At 37.7% G+C, this 16,563-nt stretch overlaps 1 protein-coding gene across 2 annotated transcripts; it reads right to left on the bottom strand.

The window, feature by feature from the left end:
- Nucleotides 1-5: 5 nt before the first annotated feature.
- Nucleotides 6-8,418, bottom strand: LOC145767292 (uncharacterized). Of its 2 annotated transcripts, XM_082579086.1 has the most exons (4): nt 8,198-8,418; nt 5,356-5,407; nt 2,194-2,292; nt 6-408 (listed from the first exon to the last, which is right to left on the bottom strand). In XM_082579086.1, the coding sequence occupies exons 2-4, from the start codon at nt 5,367-5,369 to the stop codon at nt 228-230; spliced, it is 294 nt and encodes a 97-aa protein (XP_082435212.1). In that variant the 5' UTR covers nt 5,370-5,407; nt 8,198-8,418; the 3' UTR covers nt 6-227. The 2 variants fall into 2 exon arrangements, with proteins under 2 accessions (XP_082435212.1, XP_082435211.1); XM_082579085.1 differs by lacking the exon at nt 8,198-8,418 and having other exon boundaries at nt 5,356-5,958.
- Nucleotides 8,419-16,563: the final 8,145 nt, after the last annotated feature.

Genomic DNA, 16,563 nt, shown 5'->3' with positions numbered 1-16,563 from the left:
CATTTTCCCTAGCTCGACGCTCTGTAAATGCCACAAATGTGGACCAAAGATGTGAAATCTTCATTGCATTACTTGGAAAGTTTCTTATGATTTTATCTCTCACATTGTAGATTATCGCCGACTTTTTTTGACTGCGCTGCGTTTACATCACAGTATGGTTCTTGATGTTTGGTTTATTTTTAACAGGAACGCTCAAACCTTGACAACTGCGAGATTTTAAGAAGTGTTTACTTTTTGTCGCTATCGGTCGCCTTTATAATGGATGATATCTTGGCGAAATTTTCATATTCTTCAACCGTCAAAGCATCATTCCAAATGCCTTCTTCTCGCCATTCCTTTTCGTATTTTTGTATTTCTTCTTCCGTCAACACTGGAGGTTCTTCTTTTAATCCAAACATTTCCCACGACCTGAACAGCACAGATAACGGGAATCAAAACATAAATCTTTTTTATGACACTGTGATGACGTAGTTATTCAAGGCAGTCGGCCTAGCCTATAAAAAACGGTAGCCACTTTAACAAGTCGAAATTCTGCCACTGAAATTGACTAGAATGAAACCGCCAACCAATCATAAGCTACGGTTTAAGTGACATAAAAAATGGCGAAAAGAAGATGACAGAAAGCAAATTAAGTGATGGATTTTTTGTCAGCTGGTTGGCTTAGGGGTTAGGGTTAGGGCTAGAAAGTAGTTATTTCATTAACGCGGGTTCGATTCCCACGACTGCTATTGCTCTTTTTCTTCTGTAATTACCAAATAAAGTTCAAAACAAGCATTAACTCTCTGGATGAGTGCTAGAAGGATCACAATTGGACGGTAGCCTCTTATAACATGTTTTGATTGGTTGACGGTTGCATTGTAGTCAATCGCAGTGGCAGAATTTCGACTTGTTAAAGTGGCTACCATAAAAAACAATCAGTAACAAAGATCTCAATTACCGGTACTCATGGTGAAATAAACTAAAGGACAGGCTGGCATTGCACAAATCAAATATAATATAACGCCAGTTTCCTGCTTTTCTTCACCACACATGTCGCAAAAATGATGGTTGTCTACGACTCTACGGTACCGTACGGCACTCAGTTTTTAAAACACATTATTAACGAAGATATAGCCTACCTAAGCTACAAATGTTGCATTGAGGCGTTCAATTCATCTTAATGGACTTTTGTGATGCAAGATTAGGAATTACGACATACAACGTAAAAAAAGAATTTTATGATGTCTCCACAAATGTGGGGGAGGGTGACTAGTCCTCTGGTCCGTTGGTCGACGTTGCCTTCAAGCGAGAGTGGGAGCTCCCGATGTTAGATTGCTCAGCGAAGGCAATTCGACCCTTTTGTTGTCAGAAACAACTTAAGTTTGTGGTACCGAAATAGAGCCACATCCCGAAAGCGGTTGTGTTTCGTGCCACACAACATTGGAGATACTCTGTTAGTTTATGATAGTTAATGGAAAAGGCCATAAACAAATTGAAGTGTACAGAAAAACGTGATTCATTGTGGAAATCTTTACCCTCGGACCAGGAAAGCTTAATCTTGGCAGTTTCGCGCGTGTGCGTCTGCATTCAACATAAATTAAAGCAACGCGGTATTCCTGGCTTCTAGCAACGAATCCCTAAAAGGAGCAAGAAATAACACTTTGCGGAGAAGACATTTTTAACAAAGTTAGCCTACCGGTATTTCAATAACGAATGAAAATAATGTTTAAGAATGGTTTCTCAACTTGGTTATTGGGGAAATAATCTTCGCAGCAATCGCTTTAGAAAAGTCAGTGTGTTAATGCAAAACTGAAGATGATGTTGACTTAATAGGCCTACGAGTTTCAAAATTTGCTGTTGCAATGTAATCCTGGCACTGGTCGCTATATAGGAGAAGCTGTAGTTGCCTATGACTTAGTAAAATCAACGTTGCAAAAATTCAGTGCTTGGAAACACACAAGTCCCCAACAAACCAACCAACAACAATGATATAGCAAGCTCCCCCACAAAAGCGACGACTGTTGCAAAGTGAACCGTGCATTAAAAGCTCATCTTCTTTTGGCATGTTCAGTGTACTAGTAAGAAATTATATGTAGCGAAAGAGCAGTTAAGAAAGCTTTTATTTTGATTAATCTTCGACTTTTCCGGTAAAAGATATCTGCTGCCACACTTTATGATATTTATACTAGGATGTAGCATAGGCTAAAAGCTTACTTGGTTAAATCGGCCTCAAGTAATTGTTTTCTTTTGGCCAGTTTTTGCTTCTCTCTTAGGACGACTAGATGCCGATACTTTTTCCTCCATCTTAAAAGTCTAAAAATATTCAACAATAAAATGCCAGTTCAATATAAACAACTGAACCGTTTATCCGACATTCTTGCATTTAATTGGATATCAGTGGATACAGTTGCGTTACAATTAGTACAATCAAGTATATATAATAATTTTGGACATAAATAACCGACTTCGTTTTGAGTCCTTGCTTTGTCATCCAAGATAAGTAAAATATGTTTTTCTGAAAAAGAAAACGTCTCAGAAAGTAACGTTTTGCTTTACGTTTCTTATTGATACGGTCTTTTATGAATACACGACTTTATGCCTCAGTTCGAATGACGCGATCCCTAGGCCGCAAGACATGAATGACGCGACTTGGCTATTGCTTACTAAAATTAATTGTTTTTTTATATAGATGCTTTTTAATCTTAATGCACACGACTGCAGAGAAATCTTACTAATCAAAAACGTCTGGAAAAATCAAAGGGTAAGTCTGACTTCCTGCAGTCAATCTCGTTCCTCGCTGCTTCAGGAACAACACAGGAGGTCAGTTACACTTAGGGATGCACAATACAGAATACCTGGCTATTCTAGAATACTTAATTTCGAATCTATTCTGAAATCACGCGGCAATTTTTTCCAAATAATATCGAAGCAATAATTGATGCCTGTGTTACTATGCTGTGAATCTATGATTTTTATTAAACTTTTCAAAAAATTTCAAACGGGAATCAAGCATTAAAATGCGTAAACTGAACATTCAAGAATACATTTCAAAAAAAAAATTACCGAAAAAAATTTGTTTTCAATGGCACTGGCAAGGCCCAAAGTCCAATGTTTCGTTTATTTTTAATTTTTTTTAAATGACCAAAAAGTGGAAACACTGCTCGAAAATACATCACTATCGACAGCAATAACAAAAGCCACGTTACCACATCTGATGTTTTGATGTTGAAATCTGATGTTTTGATGTACATACATAATTGCCTACAGTTAAATCGCCCGCAGCAACAACTATTGCTCGATCAGCTGATTGCTAGTCTATAGTGACGTAGACTGTACAGTCGCACGCTTCGCTGCTCACGCCCATTCCCGTTTTGAAAGCTCTGACAAAAGCAGGCGCGGAATGCTGATCAGACCGCAATGTGGCAAAATTTTATTGGAAATCGTTTTATGGTTAGTATTTTAAACACAAAGAACGTGTACAATCGCCAAGTCAGGTTTTTCCTTTAGTATCCCTTTAATCCTCTACAGTCTACTGCTCACCAGTTCACGAATCTCAAGCGCGTGGTGTAAATCAATGCGCAGTACTGTACAGCACATGTAATGAATCATTCGTGGCCGCACACACAAATTATCAGGCCTCGAAATTCGTTTTTGTTGACGGCGGACAAACGTGTCCGGTCTGAGCAGCTATATCGGCGGACAAATTAAGTCTCACGGCGGACACAACTGTTTTAGCGTCAATCGTCATGCTTAATTACTTCATCTTGATAATTCTTTGCCATTTAAGAACTATAGCTACGGTTTAGAAGGCGTTTTAAAATTTCAGCGAAGTCACTCTGAAAGGCTTTCATCAGACCAACGACATGCGCTTGAAGACTGAAGAGCCAAAGCGCCGTGTAGCTGCTAAATACGCCGCACACCTGGTTAACTTACACCGAACGAGGTCGTGTGGCTTCTTGTGTCACAATGCTTTTTGTTACGCTGATTCAATGTCATCAATCGTTGAATCAACGTAAAAATCGAAAGTTTTCAATAGAAGTTAAGGGATACAGTATGATTCAAATTTTCTAGATGCGCGCTAGAATGCGCAAAAAATTATATTCTCGCAACAATTGTCCGTGCCATGCAGTGACGATTTGTATCGCTAGTTCCTGTGTTATTTCTCGGCGGACAAATATGACCGATCTAGAATCTAAATGGTACTTCCCGCCGACATCACATGCTGTGACGGCGGACATGTATGCCGTGAATTTTGAGGCCTGAATTATTCACTCGTACGGGAACGCACTGCGTGTCTGCAGTTCTGATAACTGTGTGAACCATATGAAGGAAGAAAAAAGGCGCTTGGAACAAACAGTCCATGAAAAAAGTCGGCGCGCAAGACGGAAAATATCAACTTTACATTTGTTTAACGTCGCACACTGTTCATTTAACAGATTTATTTGCGAATCCTGATATCCGAAAAGAAACTGCAAATGCGATTCGAATACATTGAGATTCGAATCTCTAAGATTCGATATTCTGTATTGTACATCCCTAGTTACACTCTTGTTTTTGAAGACGACCAACACAATGAAAAGCAATATATGCCAAACATAGAAGAGGTCTGGAAAAAGGTAGAAACGTACACGTTATAACGTGTATGATACCAAAGCAGGACAATCAGTTTAAAATATGGCACGGTCGCAACATCTTGTCAAACAGCGTTTTATAATACAACTGTCTGTACGGAAACAGACAGTATTGAAAGTTCACGATGGTATCCGTTTATTTTGAGCATTAAATGGATCGCATAGTGTAGATCTTCTACTTTGCTGATATTTACTTCTTGCATAAAACCAAGGCCAAGCTGTGCACTTAGTCCACTCGGCTTGTATTGATAGTCTATAGTCATATTAAAGCAGTCATCACAGATTGAACTAATAAAAAAAAACAATTACGGTAGTTTCAGTAAGAAATAACCAGACTCGCGTCATTCGGGTCTTGCGGCGTAAGGATTGTGTTATTCGGACTGCACCATCCTCGATTCCTCATGCACCGGTCTTCTATGGCCAATTGTTTAAAAGTATCTTTGGAATTAATTTGCATTGGATGCATTATGCTTTGTCAGAGTGGGAAATTTATGTGTTCATGCAAACCTAGATCATAACAAAGAGCCAATACAAGTTACTGAGGTTTTAAGTGATATAGCAAAAAACGGCTTTACATGTTACACCAAAATCTTTAGAATGTAAATCTAATGAAATGCCTTATTCTGGCAATTGAAACTTACATGTAAGTATGCGAAACAGTTAGTAATTAAATCAGAGGCTAGTCATGACATACCCCAAGCTGCTTCAACAAAGTAAATTGTATATAATATATCATATAGCTTACCTGTGACGCCTCATTCTTCGTCGTCGCCACTTAATGTCGCTTTTTGCAGCCTCTAAAGGAAGTTGTTCTATTTTAGGTTCTTGAATTGGTATTTTTTCAATTACATCTACTATTTCATGTATATCATTTCCAATCGATTTCTCATAGTCTTGTTGATATTGATAAGCAGGTGTGATGATTTTAGCATAATCCTTTAAAATGTCTACATTGTAATCAATCGTTGGGCTTGAATAGTCATATTGTTGTTTTTGCAACTTATATCTGGATGTTTTACTTTCTTCAATGGATGTCTGAAGATATGGTTTTGGCCAAACCAGCCATGATATCGGTGGTTTCACAGAGCCAAAGCCTTCATCAGCAGAAGTGTGGTTACTGCAATACTGTAAAACACTTCTGAATGTTCTGTGTTGATTTGTTGCAATTCTTTTCAATAAAATGGTAATTGCTGCCATTATCCAGATCCACACACAACTTTTGCCTTTACAATCTTAACATTGAAGTAATTTCATTCATAAAGTATGCACAAATTGCATATATAAGACAAAAACTGATAGTATTAAAAAAACTCTTTGAACTAAACGTCTTATGATGCAGTACTGTACCAAATCTGCAAAAGGAAAAAAAATTGATGGAAGCATAATTCAGTTGACAGAAAACTGAACCTCTAGTAAGGTACGGTACCGTAAGAGTTTCAAAAACAGCAATTGCAACAACAAAATTTGTAACAAACGAGTTGATGTCTATGGTCAATTTAAGATGCAATGCTAGCTTTAAGACACTGAAAAAAACCTTACAGTTATCAGAATTTTATAGAGGTAGACATAATAAGATTGTCTTTCTAGTGTGTCTATTTAACAGAATTTGATTGTGAGTTGAAAAATTATTTTGAGCAATTTCAAAGTTATTGTATTTGCTAAACAAACATGCCTCCAAAACATAACTTAAAACTAAACACTCAAAATATAAAATTTAAGTGTGTCAACTTTTTGAACAAGTGGTGATATTGAGCATTTTTACTACTTTCATAGGAAAATGTTTAGTTGAAGTTTTAAAAAGTGAAGCAGATCTAATTAAAAATGTGTAAGATGTATTTGTTTGCATCATAATTATATTTTTGTTTGCATCATAAGTATATTTTTGTTTGCATCATAAGTATACTCCATGTACCAATTTGTTACCACTTTTTTCACAAACTTCTGAAAATCATATTTGTTAACTTGAACAGTTGTTTTTTTTTTTATAAGATATTTTCATACTCTTATTCGTGTAATAACTTGGTGGTAATGTTGTGTGTATTAAAATTACAATCTAGCACATTTTGTAATTGCTGTTTTGCTAACAAACACCACTATTATTCTGGCAGAATAATTTGGCACAATCCTCCTAATAAAATGATATGTAAAAAATGCGATGACAGCCACAACACATAGACCCTGATAAAACCACTTCCTGTCGATGTATTACATTTTTATGTATCAGACATAAGTTTTTGGCAGCAACATAATGCTACTTTTGCTGCCTAAGTTTTGAATATTACACAGTGCAAATGGCAAACCTGGCTCCCTTCAAAATTTCGAACTGGTTAATGGATATACCACAGCAAGCTATTTCGTGAGTCTTTTCCCAATAACTTTCAGCTGCCTATACCAGGGAAAAATGACTAGTCCTCACACCTGTTGGTCGACGTTGCCTTCAGGTGAGAGCTCCCGATGTTGGATTGCTCAGCAAAGGCAGGTCGACCCATGTGTTTTATCAGACAACTTAGGTTTGTCGGAATGGCCCGTTTCGGTGAGTCTGATCCCTTAAAGGGGGATTTTTTTAATTTTTTTTTTAAATTATCGGGTACCGTAGCCTAATTATCATTGCCGTTTTAGGGTTTGGGGTTAGAGGTTAGGAACTCACCGAATAGTAGCAGACCCTAGGTTTGTGGTACCGAGGTAAAGCAAAATCCCAAAAACAGATTTAGCTGTTCTATGCCATACTATCATCTTTATTTTTTAACAACCGTGTCTTCATTCAGCAAAAACTGATTTTTCACAAATGCTGCTGTAGTTTTTGGCTAAAAAGCAATTTGGCCAGAAAAATTTTCAATTAAAAATGAACACAGCCACCAAACTAGTCTTGCAAAGGACGAATGACCATAAACAAAACAAGCACTGATAGCATACGGTACATATCTGATATAATATACAGGCTAACCGGCTGGGAAGTGAGAAGGTTGAATTTTGAGTGAAAAATATTGCCAGATGTTATAGAACTTTAGAGCACATCAAGATCATAGTTTAAGTTGTGTGATTTTGCATATTTTAAAGTAGATAAACCACATGTTTGCAAATATTTGCCACTGGTATGTTAAAATCCAAAGTAGTTTCATATCTTAACTGACTTACGGTAGGCTACTAACTTCTTCAACAAAATTTAACTCAACTGGTTTTGTTTTAAATCTTTACCTTCAGACTGACAAAGCCTTTGAAGGCTATTGCTGGCAGTTTTGCATACTTATAGAGGATAGAACCACTGAGGGCCAGTTACAGAGATTGGCAAAGTAAAGTTTCTGATAGTGGTTAAAGTGTTTTTGTCTGTGAATTCTTCCACCACTAGGTGCTGATTAATGGAAAGCAGTAGTGATGGCACGGGCAGGAAAAATCTGCCCGCTACCCGCACTGCACTGCAAATGTCTGCCGGCACACTGCACCGCAAAAATTCTGAAAATGTCACACTGCGCCTGCACCGTAAAAATCTGAAAGCATCACAGCATACTTGCATAAGTGTATGGAAAATACGAGTGAGTCTAGTTTATAATATCAAATTTTGGATAATTGGACAGTTATCAGGAACTTACCACAGTCATCATCCTTGATAGCTAATCGCCTGAGTTGCCTATTCTTGAATGTTGGGTCCTAATCTAGGTGAACTTGCTGAAATGTTTTTCTGAATGTCCCTTTTTCTGTGTATATGCACATAACATTCTTCCCATCTTTGAACGCCTTATATCCCATTTCATACAGAAATTGCTTGAATCTAAAACATCACTGCACAAAAATCACTCTTGTCATAGATGACCTGTTTATCCTTGCCCCTAATTTGTCATACCTAAAAAATTTAGTTAACTTGAATGCCTACCGGTATTGCCTGTACATAAAATAACGAAATCTTCGAATGAAATAATGTTGAATAGTAATTAAACACCTCAGCCTCACAACACTTTACACCATAACAGAAATACTTTACATTACTTTAAATATGTATTGTTTTCATTGTGATGGTCAAAAATATTCTGAACTAAATACTGACACAGCCGTTTTACTGACTGGTTTGACAAGGACTCACTCAACATTGCATTGAACAGTGTTGCCAGCAACCAGATTCCCATACATGAGTTTCCCTGTAATTTTCAAAAAGTTTTACTATTTTTCTGCTTTTTACTAAAAGGACTTAAATATGCCAAATTTATGTAATTGCGATTTTATTTCTGAAAAAATGTTTAAAAGTTTAAAAAAATTGGCAACACATTTTTCATGATGCTTTTCTTTGGATTTACCAAATTTCAACAACCTGTTATAATCTCGCTAGAACAGTTATCCCACTGCAATGTTCAACGATACAGTGAGTTCAAGCTCGAAAAGTTTGTTTAACTATGCTACCGAATTTTTTTTTTCTTTATTATTTGTCCGCGCGGTGCCCGCGCGGCGCGGTTGGCACAGTCAACATTTCTACGCGGCGCGGCGACGTCACCGCGTACGCTGCGCGGTTGCCAACACTAGAAAGCAGTTCTGAAAATACAATTTTTTTCTTGCAGACAAAACTTTGTCCATAATTACCACACAAAAACGACAAAACAAGCAAACCAGACAGTATGATCAAAACACAAAGAGCCTGCTGATAATGTTTGAAGTCTGATCTGTAAAACCAGTTAGAATTCATCAAAGACGTTGCCCAAGCGCACACTCAGAAAGTCGAACCAGATAGCATCTCATACTGGCCCTTCCCAAGAGAAGCTGAAACTACAACTGATTCAGTTTGGGTACGGTACTAAAATAAGAACGTAAAGAAGAAGTTTCTCGGGAAATGCTTCGCCTCCAGAACTTGGAAATTTTCCAGAATTTGAACAAAACTTCTCATCTGGCAACTTTGGTTTGCGCGTTTCCATTTCTAGTTAAAAGAAAACTTTCATTGTAGCCTATGTGTTCGATTTGGCTGTTTTATTGGTTGTAGAGTTGAGCATGGAGTGGAGTCAGGCGCGGATCTAGAAGATTTTTTTTGGGGGGGGCCAGAAAATTTGAAAATGAATTAAAAAGTAAGAAAAAGAAAAAAAACAGATATGAACAATCAGTGGCGTAGCCAGGAATTTGGGGGGTTTTTACGGCCGGCGGGCGAAGCCCGATGGCGTGTTCGCCAAAGGCGACACCCAGCGGCGGGGGTCTGGGGGGGCCTCCCCCAGAAAATTTTGAAAAATTACTTTGAATTTGGTGCATTCTGAGAGCATTTTCAACAAAAATATGGGTATAAATATTCCTGTAAAATGGTGCTGTCCGGTGGCATAGCAAAAGGATAAGATCATGTTTTCTTGGGCATTTTTTTGGTAATAAAGCTAAGTCTCTATGTTTTCTTGTTGCTAATTCCTGGCTGAGATGTTTGAATGTTTGGTATTGGCAAAACTCGCTCTTTTAATGCAGTTTCGTTTAAAATTAGGCAAACTTTGTTTTAGAGACATAGAGACTAAAGGCATCATTCTCAATATCGTGACGTCATACGCGTGCCAAAGGGGGGTTGTAACCAGTGGCGTAGCAACGCAATATGCCGCCCTTGGATTTTTGCACGAAATGCCGCCCCCCCTTAACACCGTCGTAAAAACTGATTAAAATTCCACACAACAGAAGAATTAAAGCAGTGTTTGTTTGGTTTTATTGAAAGTTCAAAATTGAATAGCCTACGTCCAGCTTTCGTTGAAGCAAATTCAGAAATTAAATCGTCAAAAGATAATGTTTCGACTAAAGCGCTTTCAATGGACAGTAGGCTATTGCTAGAGCAGACAACCTGCTTTCTCCCATAGTCGATCTCAAGTAAGATTTTATCAACTTAAGTTTTGAAAAACTTCTTTCACAGCTTGTGATAAAAACGACAACAGTGAGGTAAAGCATAAGACTCATAAATAAATAAGGTGTTGATTCACATAAACGATGTTTGCTTCCGATGATCCCACTACGTGAACTCCTGCAAGGTTAAGTGAGTGGTTTCCACATAGGATAAACAAGGCCTCAGGAGTCAGGACTAATATTTTTTATTCTGCATTTTACTTCAGTGCGGACTCCTGCCATGGTGGAAGCATTGTCGTATGCTTGGCCTCTACACATCATTATGTCTAAGCCATTTTACTGAAGCTCATTAAGAATAGACTTAGTAATTTCGTCTGCATTTTTTCCGTGCAGTGGAAAAATATTCAGAAAGGATTCCTTTATATGTACCTCGTTATTGCTGTCGATTTTGAGGTATCTAACAATAGTAGCCTTTTCATGGATATGAGAGTCGTCACGAGTAGGCTACTGTCAAGTAAAATTGAAAAATACTTTGCTGTCTATCCCCTCTAGCATCAGATCTTTTACCTTTTTCCAAAAAGCTCAATTAATTCATTTTGGATAGCTGGTGAAAGGTACGTTATGTCATGCTTTTTTTGGAAAGTTTGGTACTAGGCTACAAATGTGTTCGTAAATGACTGTAGGCTAGACTCTAGCCGGCTGTAGGCCTACTGAAGTTTGCAAGGAGTTTTAAAATTTCCTGGTTCCTTGAATTAGAATCTTCCCAATGACCACAAAAATGAAGATTTTGTTTACTGAGAAGCTTTATGACTGCGATTCCGCTCTGCAGGATTTCTCTCCATCTATTTTTTTTTTCTTATTTATAGAATTTGGATTTCTTTGTCAGTTGTTTGATGAACCTGAAGCCTCACTGCGAGCTCATTCCATTTATCAATGCACTGCTTATGAAGTTTTGAATTTTCATGACTAGAAATGCATGGGTTAAGCCGCCAAAAATTTACAAAAGGTTTGAAAACAAATGGAGAATTTTCACCTCTCGATTGAAATAATCTGCAACAAAAACAATATAATCCGGAGTGGCTATCCGAACATAACAACCTTAATCTGAGAACTTCATTACCATTCTTTAGCGTCTTATAAAACCACTTTTTGCTCTGAAACCTTACAGGATTCCTTCTCTTTGTCTCCTTCTTTAACCACTCTAATCGCCGGCTTGAATGGCCCTTCTTTATTCTGAAACGGGCGCTTTCGGGCCCTAGTTTGATCATCTCAACTCTCATGTTATCAGTTAATATTTCTGGCCAAGTAACGACATCGTTATGAGAAGAATAGATATCAACTGTTTTATTTTTATCTGAAAATGTTTCATTCATACGTTGACTTCTTTCAATGATCACTTCGTGATTGTTTTGCTTCAGGTATAGTATAGGCCTACTTCTTCTTCCGTCTCAACTTGAGGTAGCGATTTACTAAGGCTGCTAACCTCTTCTGTTTCTTTAGCAGAGGAAATTTTTACAAACTTCAAAATGACTCCTTCATTCTTTTTTAGTTCCTCTTCTCTAGCTTTCTTTTTCTTTCTAGAAAAGCTCCACTTTCTTTTACTTTTTTCGTATGCAAAAATTACTTTAAAAAAAATTGCTACCGTAATTAAATCTTGTTCTTGAATCCGCAGCACAATAGTTAAAAAAACAATACCGGTACTTGCTGAGTTAAGCTAAGTGATCTATTTCAAACCTGAAACTTTTACAAGTTACAACCGACATTGTATTATGACTTCAACAGCATGAGTATCATTATATCGTCACAAATAGGCTACCACATAGTTAGTCACAATCCAAAAAAGTTGCAAATTAGTTTACTGTAGAGACATAACTTGTGTAATCTTTTGGCTTCACTTTGATCACTGTTAACTTAGGTCGTTTAAGTTTGAGTCCCTTTGAGAATAAACTAATGATTTGTTCGTTTAAAACGTTACCACATTTTGCCGCCCTCCAGCAACGTGCCGCCCTGGATTTATCCACAAGATCCAATGGGTAGTTACGCCACTGGTTGTAACCCCCCCCCCCATGGCTACACCACTGTAAACAATGATACTACGACATATACGATATTGTGAAGAAAGGGGCGTTCTTCCCGGCTATCAGCACAAGGCTGAGCACTCACTAGTACAGCGAGCAGTTGCGATTCGCTAAACACGTGTCTGTCGCTGTCAATTCTTGCTACAAATCGGCTGCCGAGAAACACATATACGATATGTTACAAAATAGACATTAAAACAATATCATCAATAAATTTTGCTGGAATAAAAATTGCTAAGCATGCAAAGTAAACTTGAAATCTGGTTTAAAACCCTGTATGCAGTGTCTAACTGTCCATGACCAATTGAATATTTGTATGTTTGCACTTTGCAGACATATAGCCTACGGTAATTGATTGAAAATATGATGAAGACTAAAAATATAAAACAATTCAGGTTTCAGATTGTTTCAACTGACGTCATTTGGCTCAGCGTTGGTTTCAGCTGAGCCAGCTCCAACAAATGTTGCTATTAAAAATTAAAATGTATAATCGATGGATAATTTCAACTTTAATAATAACAAAAAATAATTTTCCTCCCCCCGGGATAAGTTAAGTCCGCTGTTGGACTAATATCAGCTGTTTAGAAGCATATCAAACCATTCAACAATTTCTCACAAAATTTCGGGGGGGGGAAGAAAAAAGTGTGTCCGCCGAAGACGAATGCAATAGTGGGGGGGTCTCCCCCTTGGTTTGGTGCATTCTGAGCATATTTTAGCTCTAAATTGTGATAAAAGTTGAAGTAAAACTTTGCTTATTTAAGAGTTTTGTAAATGTGTAATATTTTGAAGAGGACGATCAACAAACATCTGCGAACAACACGTTCTAAATGATAAAAGAGAAAACGCTTGTTTTTTTTTCATTACCTACTCCACAAAAAATTCTCCCGTGGCCTATGTCACTTTACATTATGGATGTAGATACGTTGATTATTGCATGACATATTAAATTCAAGCAGTTTTTTCCAAGAATGGGAAGTAGACCTATACTAAAAAGTATGAGTTTTCTGGTGCCTCCCTAGACCCTATTTGCGTTCTTCTGTAACTATGACTAACCTAATACTAATCAGCGAAAATGTAAACTACTAATCGGTTTATTGCGTAACACTTAACAATGCGTAATTTCACAACGTAAAGGCGGATTCACACTGGCTCGCTATTGCGCCGTAAGCGGTCTTTGGCATTACCACGACGCCAGACACTCATCCAGTTTTCACACTGCCTTGTTTCCTCAACGCTCGTCTTTCTGCTTGTGTGCTGTTTTAAAACAGCGCATCGTTTTGCTATTCATTTGTATTGGCAAATCAAGAAAACTCGCGGCTCTACGACGTCACAATCGAGTGTCTCTTTAGTTGCAACATTGCGCAAAATATTTCACTGCACGCAGAGTTTCCAAATATAATTTACACTTATATAAGTCGGCAATTCTGTGAACAGAGAACATAGAATACATTTTGGGCAGAAGAAACGCTAAGATAATTGAGAAACTTTTTGTGAAATTACTAGCAGTTATTGTCACTCGCTCAACTGCAATGTGCTGAGTTCACAACTGCTAAGTTGTAGGTCCTAGGCTACAATGTAGGAGATTCTTACTTACACTTACACTGCTACATAACAAACTAATTATTATTTGTATTTTGAGATTAGTTGCTGCCAGAAGCGGCTCGCTAGTGTGAGCTGCGGTGCAGTATTTCTGCAAGTGGTTGAAATTGGTAAGTGATGAACCTATAAAGCAGTGATTCCCAACCTTTTAGACCTTGCGGCACCCTATCAAAGAGATAAATAGCTTGCGGCACCCTGGCAAAACAGGATCAATTCTATGAGGTTTTTGTATTTCAAATAACTGTATGAAGTAACACAGAATGAGTTGTATAGTAGGCCTATAGCGCGCGTAAATAAATATTGTTATTCAAAAGTCAGTGTGAAATTTGGGCTTGACTTTTTGCACAAAGTTCCTTAATATGTGGGGGCACATTCGATAAAGCCACTCGCATTTCTTCCTCGACTATAAGCAGTCGTTCTCGTTTTTTAGTTGGTTACGGAAAATCCACTCTCACATAGGTAGGCTATGACGTGGAAAACTGCAGCAAAACCACAGTAGCTTTCTTTCCAACGCAAGGATATTCATTTTGAATTTTTATCCAGAAGTCGTGGAGAGGCATCTGCTTGTGCATAAGCTTAAAATTTCCATCGTTACGAATGTCAATTAATTCTTCTTTAAGATTTAAAACAATATGAGAGTCCAGTAAAACTGGATTTCTTAAATTCTTCGCAAAATAAAATCATGAAACCTGGCAATAATGATGCGTTTCAAACTTTTTTATGGAAAGAACAGCAACGAGTCAAAATCTCTTTCACGCTGTTTTTCCTGGGCGAGAAAACAAAGGCTTACCGCGGATTATCTACTTACCGTCAGCGACTTCCCCCACTAAGCGACCCTTCAGAAAGGAGCTGGGAATAACTGCGAGACGCGCCACTTAATACGCACTGAAACTCAGTTAGAAATAAATAAATTCCGCACTTAACGGGTTAAAGTTAAAAGAAAGAATGGGCCGCAGTATTGTAATATCTCGCGGCACCCTTGAGCATTGCAATTGGCACCCCAGGGTGCCGCGGCACCCCGGTTTGGAACCACTGCTATAAAGCAAGTAAAAACTGACCAAGCCGATACTGTCTTGGCATGTAACAATTGTCAGTAAATTTAGTTTAGCAAGCGATAACCAAGCAAGTCCAATGCTAGATGAAATTTTCATTTGCTGACTTGGGCAGTAGCTGAAATGTAGCCTACTTTCTGAGTTGTCGCAAGCCGAGTGGTCCGACTACCTGTAAGTAGGTTAAGTAGCCTACCGATACATCAAAGTTAGCCTACTCTATACAAAATCTGAAAGTTTACCACTGCACTTCACTTTAGTTCTGATTTGTTTTTTAAAGTTTTGTAGAATCGTATGATGCTCACGATGCGGTTGTCGATGGTGTAAAACAAGCAGGGTTATCAAAACCAACACAAGCAAAGTACCGTACCGTATACAACTTCAGCCCGAAAAACACAACATGCTCCCTCAATCTGTCGCAAAAACGTCCATCGATGAGGACATTTTTGGAACCGGTATTTTTCCCAACTTCGTTGTGATGATGAGCAAGCTATTTTAAAGGAACAATGCGACATTATTTTATTTTTCGTCATTCCCGTGCGTGCAACGAAAAAGATAGCAGCCTACTAGCTACAATTATAAGCCAGATATTAGCGCCTCAATGAACACAGAACAGGTAAGGTAGAAAACCTTAGCCTAAATGGGAGACAACATGGAAAGTAACTCTAAATCCACATCAAGTCCTAGACTACAACTTAAAAGTTTCCGTCCCATAGGCTACTCTATTCTGAAACATCATCATCATGCTACTTAAATTCCGACTACTCTTAAATTCCGACATATCAAAGTTCAAAAAATTATTTTCAATAAAGAGTTTCAACATTGAAATAAGGAAAATGAAAAATAATAACAACCCTAAAAACATGTAGGCAGGTAGCTACAGTAGGCTAACTTAGCTCCACACAAAGTGAAAATTGGCCGCATTAAAACTCTATGTAAAACAGTATCCTAATTTAACTTTGTGTGGAACTAACTTATGCTACGTGCTTTTGAGAGGTTGTTGATATTTTTTATTTTCATTTTTGACTAATAGATATGTTTGTTCCTTTGTGAATTCTTCTCTTGTATCATGAGCCCATCCACACAGATGTTTGCAGGCACCTTACACCATTTTTTTTAGAATTTTTATTTAAGGAGCATAGGCTAGTTTAGCCGTAGCCTATTTGAATAAGCTTGAAAGCGTCCGCAATTTATGTGATAAGTTATTTCTGGTTATGGTTTTTGAATCTTTATCCTCGGACTGACAAAGCCTTGATAGGTTATTCCTGGTGGTTTCGGATACCTGTAGACTGTAGAGGCTCTCATGGTATTTCAGCTTTGCAAATTTCTTTTCTCTACATTATTTCTAATAGCCTATGTATCCTCTCTGCTGGACTAGCCTACAATTGAATTTCACATCCTCACATTTTCAGAAAAAGTGCAATTTACTGTTAACATCAGCTATGG

Source organism: Aplidium turbinatum, chromosome 3, assembly GCF_918807975.1.
Source record: "Aplidium turbinatum chromosome 3, kaAplTurb1.1, whole genome shotgun sequence".
NCBI lineage: Eukaryota > Metazoa > Chordata > Ascidiacea > Aplousobranchia > Polyclinidae > Aplidium > Aplidium turbinatum.
Note: the sequence above shows the minus strand (reverse complement) of the source record. Positions and strands in the feature narration are given on the sequence as shown.